Source organism: Prionailurus bengalensis, chromosome C2 (assembly GCF_016509475.1).
Source record: "Prionailurus bengalensis isolate Pbe53 chromosome C2, Fcat_Pben_1.1_paternal_pri, whole genome shotgun sequence".
In the NCBI taxonomy this organism is placed as follows: Eukaryota; Metazoa; Chordata; class Mammalia; order Carnivora; family Felidae; genus Prionailurus; species Prionailurus bengalensis.
The window spans coordinates 149,110,770-149,127,776 of NC_057350.1; the positions used below are offsets into that span (position 1 = coordinate 149,110,770).

The following is a 17,007-nucleotide window of genomic DNA, read 5'->3' on the forward strand; positions in this document are numbered from 1 at the left end:
ATGTCCCAGCTCAAGGCGGTCAGGCAGGAGCAGTTCTCTCTTACTCAGCCTTCTTGTTCGAGTCAGGTCTTCAACTGATTGGATGAGGCCCACCCACATTAGAGAGGACAGTCTGCTTTACTCAGGCTGTAGATTTGAATGTTAATATCATCCAGAAGCCCTCATAGATAGACCCCGGATAATGTTTGACCAAATATCTGTGCACCTGTGGCCCAGTCAGGTTAACACAGAAAATCAACCCATCATGGTACCCTACGACATATAGCGAAGTGAAGGTATGTACAAAGTGTGATGGAAACTACCACCTCAGCTTGGGACAGCTGGGAACTCTTGAGAGAGGAGGCAGCATTTAGTGTCATCTTGAAGACTGATCACACACATCCTGAGGGGAGCTCAGAGATAAAAGGTGAGGTCCCCTTTGCCTTTGGAGAATTTATCATCTTTTTGGGGAGTTGGACTGACTGCACGATTTAAAAAAACCAAAAAAAACCCCAAGTGGTGCCACACGTGTGTGTGTACAAAACAGGGCTCGGAGCGATACTATCTTTTTGTTTGCTTATTTTCAACCAGTGGATCAAAAAACTATCCAATTCCAAATAAGTGGCTGATAAGCCAGATTTGAAGCATAGTGTGTAAGTGTGGTGTAGACTGAAATAAAGCTGGCAGGCTTTAGTGGCCTCTCTGCTCAAGTGTATCTGGCCTGGTTCTTCCTGGGAGCTGCTTTCAGAGCTAGCTAAGTTAACCACCCCCCCCCCCGCCACACACACACACAAACACAAATAACAGGTCTCATTTGATTGCACGGAACACATTGACGGACTCTTAACAGTCTCCCCAAATACGAACGTGAGGATTTTCCGTTACGATTCTTGGGAACGTGGGGCAGGCTCTGAAAGTAACTCCAGCAGAGGTGCCCGTAGCTGCCTGGGGCAGCCCACGCAGCCTGGTTGGAACGGGCGTCCTGCCTCGCTGGGTGGGCACCGGGAAGAAAGACTCATCTGGATGTGGGGAATCACAAAAGGTAGAAAGCACCTCGAAGTAACAGCCACGTGGGAATACGGGGAGAGGGCATCATTCAAGTGACCTGGAGGAACGGGAGGAATGCCGTTTGGGAGGACGATGGGTCTTAAAGGATGTCTTGAGGAAGGTACTTGTGAACTTGGAGGGAGAGAACTTGGAAACTGTAACGGGAGAGCCAATGGTTAAGATGCAAAAGAATGAGCAGTACCTTTAATTCCACTTCTGCTGAGTCTCAGTTCCTAGGCATGTTTTCTGTAGTTTTTTTTTTTTCTTTAAATTTATTTTCTATAATTTATTTATTTTGAAAGAGAGAGAAAGAGAGAGAGAGAGCACATAAGCAGAGGGGAGAATCCCAGGCAGGCTCAATATGGTCAGTGCAGAGACTGATGTGGGGCTCGAACTCACAAACCTTGAGATCATGACCTGAGCCGAAGTCGGATGCTTAATTGAGCCATCCAGGCGCCCCTAGGCCAGATAGGTTTAGAATCAGGATTTCCACCCCCTCAAATTTTAGAAAGATAATAATCTCTTGCATTTACTGCGTAAGATCCTGAGTCTGGGGGCAGCACTGTAATCAGACATGTTAGCATTTCTGCACGAACACGTGCAGAGGGGTAATAAAAACTGCATTGCCCCCATGTCAGTACAAGTCAGCTTTTGCTGCCAGATGACTTTTGGATTTACTTTTGGTTCTCAGAGCATTTGGGGAATCTGAGATTGCCGAGAAGGGATGAGCAGACCAGGCTTTCATCCACTGGGAACTTGGCTGGGAGACCAGCCCATGGGACATGACAAAAACCAGAGTCTCATAGTTTTGCCTGTAGCTCTTTGCTTGATAAGGCATGAGCTTTGCACTGGAATTGATTCAATTGTAGGCATGTTTTCTGGGCCATATGCGTCACCCAGAGAGGCTGGGATGTGCTTTGTGACAAATCTGATTTGAGCTAAAACTTCAAAGCAATACTGTTTGTCCTCCTTGGGGCACTAAGCACCAGGACCTGCAAAAATGCATTTTCTGAGGATTCATCCTCCACAGCTCATCCCTGTCGGCCTCGTTGCAAGCACTCTGAGCAGTACAGGGCAGAGGGCACAGCCTCCTTTTATAGGCAGTAGCAGCCACCATTCATGAAGCACCTACTGTGTGCCAGAGGTCAGGCTGGGTCCTTCATAGATTACATCATTTCACCTCACCCTAACTGCAAACACGGAGTGGATTATTTCCATTTTGCAGGTGAAGAAATAGACACCGAAAGGGTTTTGATAGCCAGGGAATGGGAAGCAGGTCCCCTGCTGCCAACCACAGCCGTCAACCCTGGAGTCTCCTTGGCGGCCAGGGTTCACAAATGCCCTGGTCCTAGCCTTCGGGAAATCTCTGGAGCTGAGAGGACCTTCCTCCTCTCCACTGTGAAGGGATGAGGAGTTCTCTCTCCGCAGTTAGGTTTGGTCAGTCGTGGACACCAGTGCTACACGGTGGAGGGCCAACAAGGAGGCCAGCTGTTTGAGAGTTTTTATCTGTGTGCCTTTATTTGGGGGGGGGGGGTAGGACATTCTGTACCAAAGAAGGATCAAATTTCAGAAAAGAAGAGCCTCCCTCCACCTTCTCCCAAAACGGAGTAGTTGGGAAACTTTGGTAAGACACTGTATTTGTTCTGGGTTCCCTGCGGCCCGGGGATGCTTTGAGAACTGGCATTTGAGTTGGGGGGGAGGGCGGGGGGGTGCTCTAGGGTTTTTTCAGCCTGAGCAGTCTCAGACTCGGGTCCTGCTTCTCTAGAGCAGTGCGACCTTGTGTTTCGACGAAGCTCAGTGATGTTCCAGAGGCTGCCGAAGCTGTGTGTTACCCTTCGCCACTTCTGTAGCCACACAGATCTCTGTTCTTTAACCTCTATAGCAATCTCAGATCCTGGGGCACCTGGGTGGCTCAGTCGTTTGAGTGTCTGACTTTGGCTCAGGTCATGATCTCGCGGTCCATGAGTTTGAGCCCCACGTCGGGCTCTGTGCTGACAGCTCGGAGCCTGCAGCCTGCTTTGGATTCTGTGTCTCCCTCTCTTTCTGCTTCTCCCCTGCTCACGCTCTGTCTCTCTCTCAAAGTAATAAATAAACATTAAAAAAAAAAAAAGAAAGAAAGAAAAAAACAATCTCAGATCTTGATTTCTTTGCCCTTCTTTTTTCTTTCCTCTCTCCACCTGTTTTCACTAGTTTCCCACTCCAGGCATCCCCCATACATACTTAATTTGGGAGTCCTAGGAAGATGGTGTGGGGGAGGCGGGCAGGAGGAGTTTCCACACCGAGGTAGCAGGAATGGAGGCTGTGATTACCCAGCAGGGCCCCGCAGGGTGGTGCAGGGGGGAAGAAAGCCCTTCCCTGCTTCTCTCCGAGGGAAAGAGAGCCTTGGAAAAATGGATTGGGCCACACTTACTAAGGGATGGGGACACATATCCTCAGGGAGTCTTGTCACCACTCCCTCTCCGGCCCTTCACCCACCCAGCAGTGGGGACAAGGCCCAGGGCCAGTGTCAGGGCAGTCCTGACCAGGCTGACCTCTGCGAATGCTGTCTCCGTCATCTCTCCCCTTGTGTGGGGACTGGACATGCATGGGCACCCCCAAATACTTGTTTAAAGACATTCGTCACAGTAGCATTTGTGACCCTGGGAAAACTAGGAACGTGAAATGTCCATCGATAGGGGAAAGTTAGATTCTAAGGTATTTGTGTTATGACAACAAATGAGGTCATCTTTTTGGACAGGCATGCAAAATTGCCCTTGGTATCTTTTTCAGTGAAGAAAAAAAAAAAAACCTCTAAGTTTACATAACTCTATGGCTCCTTTTGTATAAAATTGGGTGTTTGTTTATATCCCAAAGGAAAAAGCTGAGGTGAAAAAAATAGACTGACTTTTTACTCCAGATTCTTCTATCCACACTGGATTTTATTTGGTTACCAGGAACATGCATTACTTTTAAATTTTTTTCTTAAGCATTTTAATGATTCGAATGTAAGACGTGACTAGTTTATTAAATAAAAATAAACTTAACCACTACCTGTGGAAAGGCCACAAAGTGAAAACTAAGGTCCCCCACTCCTCAGAGGTAATTACCTTTAGCTGTTTCAGCATTAAAAATATGTATGAAGAGTCCTTTATTTGGCAGATAACAAATGTATAAAACTCTGGAGGGAATGTGCAATTGAAAAAAAAACTTGGGGGAGGTACCTAGGCGGCTCAGTCGGTTGAGCATCCGACTTTGGCTCAGGGCATGATCTCACGGTTTATGGGTTCGAGCCCTGCATCGGGCTCTGTGCTGACCGTGCAGAGCCTGCTTGGGATTCTCTCTCTCCCTCTCTCTGCCCCTCCTCCATTTGTGTTCTCTCTCTCTCTCAAAATAAATTAATTAATTATAAAAACTTTTTGTAATGCACAAATGTGTTTCTGGACCCAGAAAAACCCCACAACCAGCAAACATAATGAGTCATCCAGGGAAACCACGTCTTCTTGGGGACACATTTCTATGCAGATGAGCATCAGGGGATACCCTGAATCCTGGACTACCCTTATCATAAAGGTTAATCTCGTTAACCCGGCATAATATAAGTGTGGAGGAGGCAACAGGGATACACAACCCACCTCAGAATGCTAGGACCTGCATCTGGAAAATTCTATGTGCCTTTCTTTCCCTAAGAAGAAAAAGATATTGCTTCCTCCCCTTGCCCCTATTTGTTCCTGTCTCTCTGAATTCCTGAGGGAGAGCTGTTAGACCACAGAGGATCTATGCCTTGAGAGCCACCTTCTTCCTACCTGTATAAAGCTTTGGTTTCTGCATCAGTCTTGCCCCACCCCACCCCCTCCTCTCACCCTTGTTCAGATAGGATCAGGTTTCACACATTTCACAGTAGGATTTCCTAGAGTTTAAATATAGCTGAAAACCAAATACCTCCTTGGATTTACATATCTGTCTTCTCTAAGAATAGGAAAAAATAAGGTGAAGCCAAGGGAAAGATTAGTTCCCAAAGGGCTCTATTAATATGTATAATCTTTTTAGTTTGAAGAACTTGTTGCTAGGGTTGAGGAGTTCACCTAAATGTCCCGCCCTGCTTAGAGCAGGGAAATGGATCAGCTCGCCTGCTTTGGGAAAGGCTGTCTCCCAGCTCTGGGTCAGGGACAGGTGCTGAAGGGCTGTACCTGCTGGGGCCATGGGCCAGGCAGATCTTGCTGGGGCCCCCAGCTACCTGCCTTCCTCAGCCAGTAGGTCGCCATGGCTGAAATCTGGGTGAAGCAAGGATTAAGAGCAAATTGAGAGAGAGAAGTGGCTGAAGGGATGAGCAGGCAGCCTGAGTATCTTGGGGGACAGGTGAGGGGTGTCTGGTTGTATTGTATATAAGCTGGTGTTAAGCCCTCTCCTCCTAGAGGCCCTGAAGAGCTGCTTCGGGGGTGGGGGGCACCTGGGTAGCTCAGTCGGTTGAGCATCTGACTCTTGATTTTGGCTCAGGTCATGGTCTCATGGTTCATGAGATTGAGCCCTGTATCGGGATCTGACAGCAAGGAGCCTGCTTGGGATTCTCTCTCTCTCTCTCTCTCTCTCTCTCTCTCCCTCTCCCTCTCCCTCTCCCTCTCCCTCTCCCTCTCCCTCTCCCTCTATTTCTGCCTCTCCCCTGATTGCACACGCTTGTGTATTCTCTCTCTCTCTCTCTGTCCCCTTCAATAAAAAATAAACTTAAAAAAAAAAAAGCCCTTCCCAAGCGTCCAGATGCACCCTTTCCACACCTGGCATGCGGTCCTGGCCACTTCTCAGGTCCAGAGGTGCCCAGACCTTCCACACTCCCTGACCACCCCACCCCTCTGTCTCTCCCAGGGTCTGTGCTTTAATGGCAGTGCCTTCGTCTTATACCTCTCGGCCGCTGTGGTGGATGCCTCTTCTGTCTCCCCGGAGAGGGACAGCCACAACTTCAACAGCTGGGCAGCCTCATCGGTAAGTGAGCCCTTTCAACACCACCACCCCCCCTCCCAAACCTCCATGGTCAGGATCACAGTCTCCTCCTCCCACTGGGGCTGGGGATCCAGGAGGAGGCCCAAATTATCTGCAGGAGGGGGAAAGCACCACCCACAGTTGTGACACACTGGCCATTGGCTTGTGGTTTGAAAGCATTGAAAATTAGTGGGACCTCCCGACGGCCTGAGGTGCACAGAGGCTAAAAGACCCAGCTTGAGTGACAGCCAGATAGTTTGGAACAGAGTAAGTATTTGAGGGAGGAAAGCTATTTGTGGCCGTCTAAGAATAATTCTACTGACTACAGTTCAAGTGGGGAGACAGTTGCAAAACAATGAACACACTATGATTCTTTTTTTTTTTTTTTTTTGAGAAGTAGAGATGTTTGTTTATGCACTGGGAATGCAGAGGAAAGTACACAGTAACAGAGGTTCCTTCCAGACACTGTGGCTGGGTGACGAGGGGAGAGGCCTGAGGGGCTTCTGCTTTGTGATATACACACACACACACACACACACACACACGCTTCTGTATGGTTTGCATTTCTAAGCCATCGTGTGTATTGTCGCTCTGGTTGTAAAAACTAAATCTAGAAGTTTCTCTGAGATTGGCCTGAAAATATTCCATCCCCCAGAGAAGCCATTGGCAGGGGAGTGGGGGGCAGTTAGACAGGAATGCCAAAATGATAGTGTGAAGGCTGACTGATGATAATATAGCCATTCATTATATCCTTGTATTTATATTTGAAAATCTCTACTCAAACGTAGAGAGCGTGGTGTGCATGACATTAAAAATCACAAGCTCTGGGGCACCTGAGTGGCTCGGTCAGTTCAGTGTCCGACTCTTGGTGTCGGCTCAGGTCATGATCTCACGGTTTCGTGAGTTCAAGCCCGGCATCCAGCTCTGCACCAGAAGCGCAGATCCTGCTTGGCATTCTCTGTCTCCTCCTTCTGCCCCTCCCCCACGAGCACCGTCTCTGTCTCTCTCAAACTAGACAAATAAACTTAACAAAAAAATCACACGCCGTAGCAGCACATGGCTCAAGCTATCCTACAGCAAGAATCCACCGGAACTGGGCAGTAGCTGCCCCGGAAGAGGGGCCTGCATTTTCCCTGCTCCCCATTCGTACCACGTGGGTTCATCGCTTCCTCCTACAAACTCGACTCCTTTATTTAACTGATCGTATGACAGTCTGAGGTTAAGCCCTGGTCTAAAATTGCCTGTACTAAATTAGGGATTCATGTGCTTTTCTCGGATGCCACCCCACCATAGTCACCCCAAAGTGAACAGCCTGTGGTTATTTGAGCAGAACTACAAGCTTTTCCAGCTTTTATGTTTCAAAACAAAAAAAACAAAACAAAACCCAAACAACCAGCATAGCCAGAGATCATTTCAGAAGGAAGGTAATTGAACCAATAAAGCAGTTTTAGATGAGGAAGCCTGGAGTTAAGGGATGCTGTGAGTGCCTGATTCAATGGAGGCGAAATGATAACTTTTGCTAATCAGAATGTGCCCTAAGCCCTCTTTCTATTATGCTTTGTTTCCTGTAGTTCTTCGCCTTTCTGGTCACCATCTGCTATGCTGGGAACACATATTTCAGTTTTATAGCTTGGAGATCCAGGACCATACAGTGATTGGCCATTTTGAGAATTAAAAGGGAGGGAGAAAACACGAAGAATCTCCTTGTAAAAACGAAAACAAAAAACCCGACAAACTGTAGGTATGATGTATATTTCCAGAGAATTGTATTTGACTAATGTTTTTATATACCTAGTTAAATTTGCTCGCGGCAGTTTGTTACAATTAAACTGGATACTTATCTGCAGTTTGCTGTAGCTTGTAACGAACTCTTCAATATCTTGCGGATGTCTTCACAGACCTTATTTTCTTAGACAATGTATAAATAGAGAAATTGCTAATATCAAGACTGTGTCAAGTTTATCAACCTAACTTTTCAAATGCTAGACTCTTTTCTGATTAAATGTTTCAAAATCCCCGGGTAAGGTGTCTGATTTGAGAAAGGAGACCTGTTACCACAGCCTGAGCTGGGGTGCTGTGGATACATCTTCACCCTCACGGGACTGTCCAGTTGCAACGTTGCCCAGAGACCCTTGTCCACAGCCACTGGACCAGGGTGGCAGGAGAGACCCATCTCCCCAAGCCCGGGGATCGTCAGTGGCCATGATTCTCATCTGCTAACCAGAGGGCCCAGAAAAAGCACCTAGTGAAACTCTGGCCTTGCAGTTCGTTAAGATGCTCACCCTACGTGGTGCTGCTGAGTGCACGGACTGATGTGCTTGCTGGTGGCATTTTTTCCTGATACGTATTAGAATTAGTGCATAACCATGAAAATAAGTACTTGCGTGTCCCTTAAGATACTCACTGACCACAGGGACTCATGTACCCTACGTTGTGGAAAATACCTGACCAGAAGTTCTCCAGAACGACTACTTTGTGGCATCGTTGTTAGCTATCATCAGAGGGTGGAAAGAACCCCAGGCAGCAAGGCAGATGCGTGTTTAGAGGAAGTGTGTTCAGTTAGGATGGTTCTTGCTGGTAAGGCAGTGTGCTGTGGGTGATTTTTCAACATGAGCTTCTTTTGAAAAACAAAAAACCACAGAAGCGTTAATAGGGTTGATGACAGTGAGCCGCGTTAGCTTGCGCACTCTGCGGACGTGACCCCCGGGGCCTCACTCTTCTGCTGTTGTTTAGCAGTACTGTTTGTTTCTGTTGTGAGTCGTCTGGTTATTTGGTCCGTCCTCCTGTTTACCTGTAAGTTCTGATCCAAGTTCTGTTTGCCTCTGTAGAGGAGAGGTGAGATTTCTTCAGTGTCCAACACCCACCACCGACCTTTGAAAGGAACAATGAAGAATGTTCCTGGGTTCTGGATCCAAAGAGCTAGTGGGAAGACGGGGACCGAGAATAAGGGGAGTGTAGGGGACAGGTGTGTGGGAGTGGGTGAGGGTTGGGGGTACCAGAGGCCACTCTGAGTCCGGCATCCAGCGAGCTGTGACAGTCGGATTTTAGCAACACAGACCCACAGGTGATCAGCGCTCAATCCTTGAGGGGCTGCATTCCTGGTCACCAGCAGGACAGCCTCCAACTCGCTGATTTTGCAAGAAAAGTTGAAATCACTAGTCAGAATTTGTTCCTCTCTGTCTCACACTCACAGAGGCATAGTCATCCTCCGTGTACTGGGTGTTTTAAGTACTTGGTATTGCAACCAAAGCTCGACAAAAGGCAGAAAAACTAGAACTTCCAGATGCGTGTTTCAGGCAACTTCTGGAAACAACCATCAAGAAAGAAGCCTGGGAGCGCCTGGGTGGTTCAGTCTGGTTAAGTGTCCGACTCTTGATCTCGGCTCAGGTCATGATCTCGCAGTTCGTGAGTTCGAGTCCCACATCGGGCTCTGTGCTGACGGGATGGTTGCAGGGACCCTGCTTGGGATTCTTGCCCTCAATTTCTGTCTGCCCCTTCCCCCCCCCAAAAAATAAATAAACTTTTTAAAAAAGAAAGAAAGAAGTCTGTTTTATGTCCTCGCCACCCACTGTGGTGTGTGTGTATGTGTGTGATTTCTATAATCATGGCCCCATTTATAGGAAGCAGCTTCTGGGGTGAAGAGTTCCATAACCCACTTTGGAAATATTCTCCATAAAGGCTATAGGTCTTTCTTGAGCCAGTAGCCCCAATGAGATCTATTTCTAGAGAACAATACTCATTTGTTTCCAGGCAGGAGTGCTTGTTGTCTTTATTTGTGGCTTTTCAGGAGCTTGACCATTTGTGTCATCCTGAGAGTTTGCCCAAAAACAAACACAAAGCAAGACCAAATATCTATTTTTTTAACTGAAAGGAAATTCTTATTTCCTCTTTTGAATGCTGACTTTGTTCGTGCAATTTTAAGTGCGGGTTTTGGGACAATACAATGATTCTCTGCTGTTCAGATGAAGCTATAAGTTTTTGAACGGCTTCCATTTTTCTCTTAAAGAAAAGCCACGTGCGATATAGCAAACATAAAAAGAATAGGTTTCTGAGGTTTGAAAAATATTATTACAAGGACAGGATACAGAGTGCTTAAACTATTCTCTGGCATAGGTGGCCACCAACTGCCCTTCCAAAAGCATCACGTCCTCTTTGGTGGAGCTGGGTGGGTTTTGAGTTTGATGTATTTACCCACTTACGGCCAATCAGTGACATGCTTTAGGCAATCAATCTCTCTCCATTGCAGTGTCCCAACTCATAGCCCCCAAGATATGTAGCCAACATTTGAGAACTACAAGAAAACCCAGAGACAAGAAGGTTCAATATCGTTTATTTTGATACATTTAAAAGTTGCTGCTTTCTTAGAAAAATCCCCCCAGGGTATCAGCACACAAAAGAGTTTAAATACATAAATACATAAAGTTATCTCTGCACAGAGCACAGATATTTGAAAGTACTAACTGAAGGGGCTCCTGGGTGGCTCAGTAGGTTGAGCGTCCGACTTCAGCTCAGGTCATGATCTCGCAGCCCGGGAGTTTGAGCCCCACATCATGCTCTGTGCTGACAGATTCTGTGTCTCCCTCTCTCTCTGCCCCTCCCCGCCTTCTCTCCCTCAAAACTAAGTACGCATTCGATTTTTAAAAAATATTCACTGAAGCTACAGCCTTGGGTAGAAAATCAATTAAAAGTTTGTATTTCTGTCCCCTAGACAATTATTATTTTAATTGAAAAGATGGATTTTTCACAGAAAAAAAAAAGTTGGGCATGTAAGGCCAGGGGCACAGGAGCAAACACATACCGTGTAAGAGGACAAGTTAAGAAGCATTTGTTAACTTGGCCTTGCGTAGAAGTTCTGACCACGGGCTTCTGCCAAGTGTGACTTGTAAGCAGATGGCAGTGAAGGAAGGTGACAGCTATGTCCATGGTGTTGAGAGCAACGAGGAAGATTGGAGTGAGTATGGTTACAAGTTAGGGGGTAGGTGAACTTAGGTGTTCGATCTAGAAGGTGTTTGAGGGAGACTAAGGAAGGTGAGTGGCAAGAAAGTTGTTGGCCAAGGAGACATTGCATTTGGAACGTATGTGTTGGGAAAACTTGTGTGTCCATGGCAGAGGGTTTTTTTCCCTAGAATATTCAGAATAATTCTAAGTCCAGGCTGTAGTGGACCTTGTCGCTGCCTGGCCCACACCTCTGGTTATCTGTCCTAGTACTCCTCCTCTTGTTATCTGTCTTAGTTTTTATTCAGTAACCACCCACCCACTCATGCCCCAGCTTCCTGGGGGGAAGGGGGCTTTGCCTAAACTGCTTCCACCCCCTGGCCACACGGATTGATTGGTTCAGGGATAGGCATGTGCCCCAGGGCTTGGCTGTGTCAGAGTTCTGAGGAAGTAAGTAGGCGGGGAAATTGTTGGTAAATATCTTGTGACCACAAGGGGGAGCCAGTCATAGGACGAAGGTGATAGAAGGAAGAGCCAAGAGATGGAAAGAACCTTCCGGGTTACATCATTGAGTCAGTGAATCCTCTCAGCCCTGAATGCTGTCAAACTCTGGGCTTTGCAATGACATGAGCAATGACACTCGCTTTGCTTAAACTAATTCCTGTTACTTGGAACAGCACATATCCTAACCAACGCACAGGACATCCTGGAACGTGGCTTTCGAGCAAAGGCATAACACCTTGGTTCTGATTTACTTTCTAATAGTCCCCACAAGGCCCTAAGTAGATGGTAATAGTGCTGGTGTAAGTCAATGTTAGTTCCAGTGCTTTTGAGCAACAGAAGGGTAGAAAAAGAAAGATTTGAGAGTCCACATGAGAGAGTGACTCAAGCCTTCCTGAAGCTATCGTTGAAGGATGGTGATAACATGAGGGTGCCTGCGTGGCTCAGTTGGTTGAGTGTCCAACCTCAGCTCAGGTCATGATCTCACAGTTTGTGAGTTCAAGCCCCGCGTCGGGCTCTGTGCTGACAGCTCCAGCCTGGAGCCTGCTTCCGGTTCTGCATCTACCTCTCTCTCTCCCCTTACCTTGATTGTGCTGTCTCTCAAAAATAAATGTAAGACATTTAAAAAATTGTTAAAAAGAAAAAAAAAGATGGTGATAACATGGAAAAGTCTTAGAAAGAGAAACAGCAGGGGGATGGGGACTCACAGGAATTTTCATGACCTGGCTTGGTCATGACCTTGCAATAGGAAGGCTGTGTGTGAATGCAGCGTGAACAGCCTGGCCTCTGATCATTTTAACTTATAATGAGAACTCTACCTTTTGTCTGAAAGACAATAGTCATCCATGAGAAATGGCTTCCTTCTCTGGAAGTAAGTTGGCCATTAGTACCGAAGAACACTGAGCTTCTAAGAGTGAGGATTAGGCCTCAACTCTTGACAGGAACAAGGTACATACTTTTCCAGTTAAAATCACAATGAGATGCGACATCACACCCTCCAGAAAGGCTCAATTTAAAAAGACTGATGGTACCAGGTGTTGACAAGGTCTCGGAGAATCTGGACTTCTCATTCATCGCTGGTGGGACTGTAAAACAGTACAATTATTTATAAAGTTAAACATACACATGTGATATGACCCAGCAATTCCATTCTTCGATATCTACCCAAGAGAAACATGTCCACAAAAAGACTTTTATGCAAGAATATGCACAGCTGGCTGCATTCATAATTGGCCCAAACTGGAAACAACCCACATGACTATCAAACAGTGAATAAACAAACTGTGGTATATTCTCACGATGGAATACTACTCAGCAATGAAAAGGAGCAAACTCTGGACACATGCAGCAATGTAGATGAGTCACTGAAATATTACACTGAATGAAAGAAGCCAGACCAAAAAACATATGTATAATGCTTGATTCTATCTATATATGAAATTCAAAAAAAAAAAAAAAAAAGCAAAACAAATCTATCGCGATAGGAGGCCAATCAGCAGTTGCCTGGGGTTAGAGGTGGAAGAGATTAGCTAGAAAGGGACACAGGGAAATGTTCTGAGGTGATAGAAACAGTGTGCATCTTGATTATGGTGGGGGCTGCATGCGCATATGCATTTGCTAAAATCCACAAACTATTTACTGAAGATGGTGCGTTTTATTTTATGTGACGTATACCCGGAGAATGCTGGTTTTAAAAGAAAAACACTGTGGGGCATTTTGAAATGTCCTTGTGGCTCCTGTCCCCTCTGCCCTGCTGTCACATGATTCACTACCACCCGTCTCCCACCTGGTCTGTGGTCTGTTGCAGAGGCGAGCATTTTCATACCCATCTTCCCTCTGGAGCTCGGCACAGTGTGCGGAACACAGTATGTGTTCAACAAATGGCTGCGGCGGTGAAGATGCTGGGAAGTTAATGCCGGCTCCCAGGAGACCTTGAAGGAGTAGCTGGTTTAGAAGACAAGCTGAGGGAAACCAACAGAAGGCAATTCTGAACGTGGGCTGTGAAAGTAGTGCCGTCAGAATTCGAGACTGTTGAAGAAATGTCAGAAAGCGCTTAATAAATGAGAGCTGCCAAGCGATTACTGAGCTAGGTACCTGGGAAAACACGCAACTAGCTGATTAGTTTCTGGAAAGCACAAATGAGTAATTGCCTAACAACTTCTAACCACTTAATGGTAACAGTGTTGGGTTGAACCGTATGAAATTGCCAATATTTGACTCTTTGGCCTACAAAAATGTCATATGAGTCAACCTACGATTTTATACTTGACAAAGCGCTTTCACACATGGCGTCAGTTGGTCCTCAAAAGAGCTTTGCCTTAGCAGGCGTCAAGAGCTCCATTTATCTGATAAGGACAGTTGAGGCTTTATTAAGTATCAGCAGTTTGCCCAAGTTTATACCGTGAGTAATTGGAATAGCTTGGGCAGATATGCAGGTTTTCTTGCCCCTGGTCTGCAGCCCCTCTAGCTTAGCCGACTGGAAACATCTGTAATGTGAGGAAAAGAAGCAGGTGGAAATGTTACAGGCTGTGGGGATAAAGCGGTACAACATTTTCGGAAGTCCGTTTGGCAATATATATGAAGAGCTTAAAAATATTCCCTTGGATTTGGGGTTGCTTCGGTTAGGAGCCTGAGGTTCATGCACGAAGATATTAATCCCAGTCTTATGTATAATAGGAAAAAAAAAAAGAAAGTTCAGGGTGCCTGGGCTGGCTTACTCAGTAGAGCATGCAACTCTTGATTGCAGGGCTGTGAGTTTGAGCCCCTCATTATGGCATAGAGTTTAATTAAAAAAAATTTTTTTTTAAATACATACACACACACACACACACACACACACATACATACTGCATCAACCTAAAACCCTAACAGAAAGAGAATGGTTAAATAAATAAGTCCATCTAATGAGCCTTTAGAAATGAATTCACTCCAACCCCACCCCTCCCAAGTTTATTCCAAATCAGAGTGGGTTAGCACTGCCATTAATGATTTAACTTTGTATTTTTAACACATTTCTCAAGCTGTGCTGAACTGTGGTTGCTAAATTGGTTATTAAATTGAAGATCAGTTGTTAAAGTGCTGTCTTTCTAAGAATACATAATAGAGAAAAATAAATTGTGTATGAACACACAAATCAATGCTCCCACTGAAAACTGTGTGAGGAATTCTTACTAGAACACATTTAGAGTCTAACTTGGAGTTGACAAAAGGCAGAGCAAACTAAATTGTAAAGAGTGGTGGGATCATGGGGTGATTTTTATTGTCTTTGTTGGTTTGAATTTCCCCTAATTTTCTATAATGAGCAGGAAATACATTCATCATCAGGAAATAACAAATATTTTTAAATCAGAGACAAGAGAAGGCAGTGGTTTCAGCAGGCTGGAAAAACCAGGATCCTCGTAACTAGTGGGAAAATGAACCTCTTCAAGGCCCCCTTATGAAGGCAGACAAATGACCAGGGCAATTGCATGAAAACTATGCAGGGAACTATACCCATTATGTTTGTCTCCTTTTGAAGGGAAGCGTAGTCATCTTTGGCCATCATTTCTCTCATTTATGAAAGATTCCATGGATAAAGTAGGAGAAAGAGACTCTCCCCTTTCTTGCTCCCCCTCCTCCCTCCCCCTCCTCTCCCCTCTATTCTCTTGGTAACTTCATAGAAAGAATACTGATTCTGGAAGAAAACATTGGCATAAAAACAAATCGTTCCTTATATTTGTACGTTGCTTTATTACCTAAGCCAGGTGGTACCCTTCCTCTTCACAAAGAGAAACACTGACGTTCAGAACCTCGCCTGTGGGCAGACCAGCAGCCAGAGTCCCCTCTCATTCCAAAGGTCAAGCAAACAAAACCAGGACCTTTATGCAGACCCTCTACTGCCTAAGGGGATGGGGTGTCTTCTCCTGGTCCCACCCCTCCTAAATGCACAGCCCTAAGGCATGGGTGAGCCACTCTTGAGCAAGTTATAGCCCCTGGGGAGCATTCATATAGCAGATTGTCTATAGGAAGCCTGCAGGCTACTTGAGACATGGCAAACCCCCCCGGGATGAGAGAAAACTGTCTAAGGCTAGGATTCACTGCCTAATTCACTAGATGTCACCATGCTCACATTGGCCAACAGCAAACCTTTTCTCCTTGCCGTTCCTATTGGGGCAAACATGAGTGGCTATCAGTCTGCTCAGTGACAATCCACCATATGGTGGTTTTTCCAGAAACACACTGGGCAGGAGGAGGAACTAATAAGGAGCCACCTGTGCAATTCAGTGTCAAATTCTCAACTGCAGGCTGGAACCAAGGACAAAATGGCTTGAGTGGGCCAGCAAGTGCTAGCAATGTTTCTTGTCCCTCAGTTATGCACAGACCTCTCTTTGAGTATCTGAAGGACGTGGGACAAGGCATATAAACTGGATGAGGGGGGCGCCTGGGTGGCTCAGTCGCTTAAGCGTCCGACTTCAGCTCAGGTCACGATCTCGCGGTCTGTGAATTCGAGCCTCACGTCGGGCTCTGGGCTGATGGCTCAGAGCCTGGAGCCTGCTTCCGATTCTGTGTCTCCCTCTCTCTCTGCCCCTCCCCCATTCATGCCCTGTCTCTCTCTCTGTCTCAAAAGTAAATAAACATTAAAAAAAAATTAAAAAAATTTAAACTGGATGAGGGTTATGAGCCAAGAGGGCAAATACGAACCAAGGGCAGCCCCGAGGTTTTTTGGTTTTTTGTTTGTTTGGGTTGTTTTGTTGTCTTTCTCTAGGTCCTGGCTTAAAATGCTGTTTGCACCTGTTTGCCAGTGCCCTAACCTGCCAGGCCCAACCACCTTTCATGCCAGCCTATTTCACATCCCACTACCGCATCCCAAATGCCCAAACAGGCATGATATCATTTAGTCTAGCCCCACAGAAGCCCTGGGAGGAAAGCAGCATCACCCTCCACTTTGCAGATCTGGAGATTCTTGCTCAGAGTGGTTCCGAGGCACCTGGTCTCCAAGACGCGTCTTCTAACTCTGAATCTAGTGCTCTTTCCACACTACTCTTTTCTTGAACCCCTCAATATGTCTTCCCTCACTTTTCCCCCGTTTTCGAGTAGACGGTTTTTTGTGTGCACCACAGTAACGCAGACGGAGCACGCGTGTTCACTCAGTTTTCATTTAACAGTGAAATTGATCTGACCTGTTTCATGAGAATCACAATGATTCTTGGGCTGCATGGCAATTAAACGTAAATAAATGGTACACAGTTTTTCCACTGTCAAATCTAAAAATGATGAAGATGCACCATTGTGCACCGGGCACTGCGATTGGTGCTGAGGATGTCGGGATAAAGGCAAGAAGAGTCTGCATGCTTCGGAGGACTTGCTATGTGCTAGGCATGGCGCGGAGAGTTGCCCGTGCCTTAATTTATCTAATCCTCATGGGAGGCATGGCAGGTTGTGTTTTTGAAAGACGGCTTGACAACGTCACCCTGCCATGTCCTCATCAAATGGTGGACATTATCTTACCACCCTCTAAAATCCGGGCAGGTCCTGTGAACTCATTGACCTCCAAGATTATGGAGGAATATTCTTTAACTGGCCTGGCATCTTCCTTGTCCTGCCTCCTGGGATGCT

General features: G+C 46.2%; 1 protein-coding gene across 1 annotated transcript in view; it reads left to right on the forward strand.

The window, feature by feature from the left end:
• The window catches only part of CMTM8 (CKLF like MARVEL transmembrane domain containing 8), a 108,804-nt gene extending 100,811 nt beyond the window's left edge, over positions 1 to 7,993 (forward strand). Inside the window, exons 3-4 of the mRNA XM_043595606.1 lie at positions 5,863 to 5,979; positions 7,548 to 7,993. Of these exons, the coding sequence (XP_043451541.1) occupies positions 5,863 to 5,979; positions 7,548 to 7,631 (201 nt within the window). The 3' untranslated portion in view covers positions 7,632 to 7,993. The remainder of the gene's footprint in view (positions 1 to 5,862; positions 5,980 to 7,547) is intronic.
• The last annotated feature ends 9,014 nt before the right edge of the window (positions 7,994 to 17,007 follow it).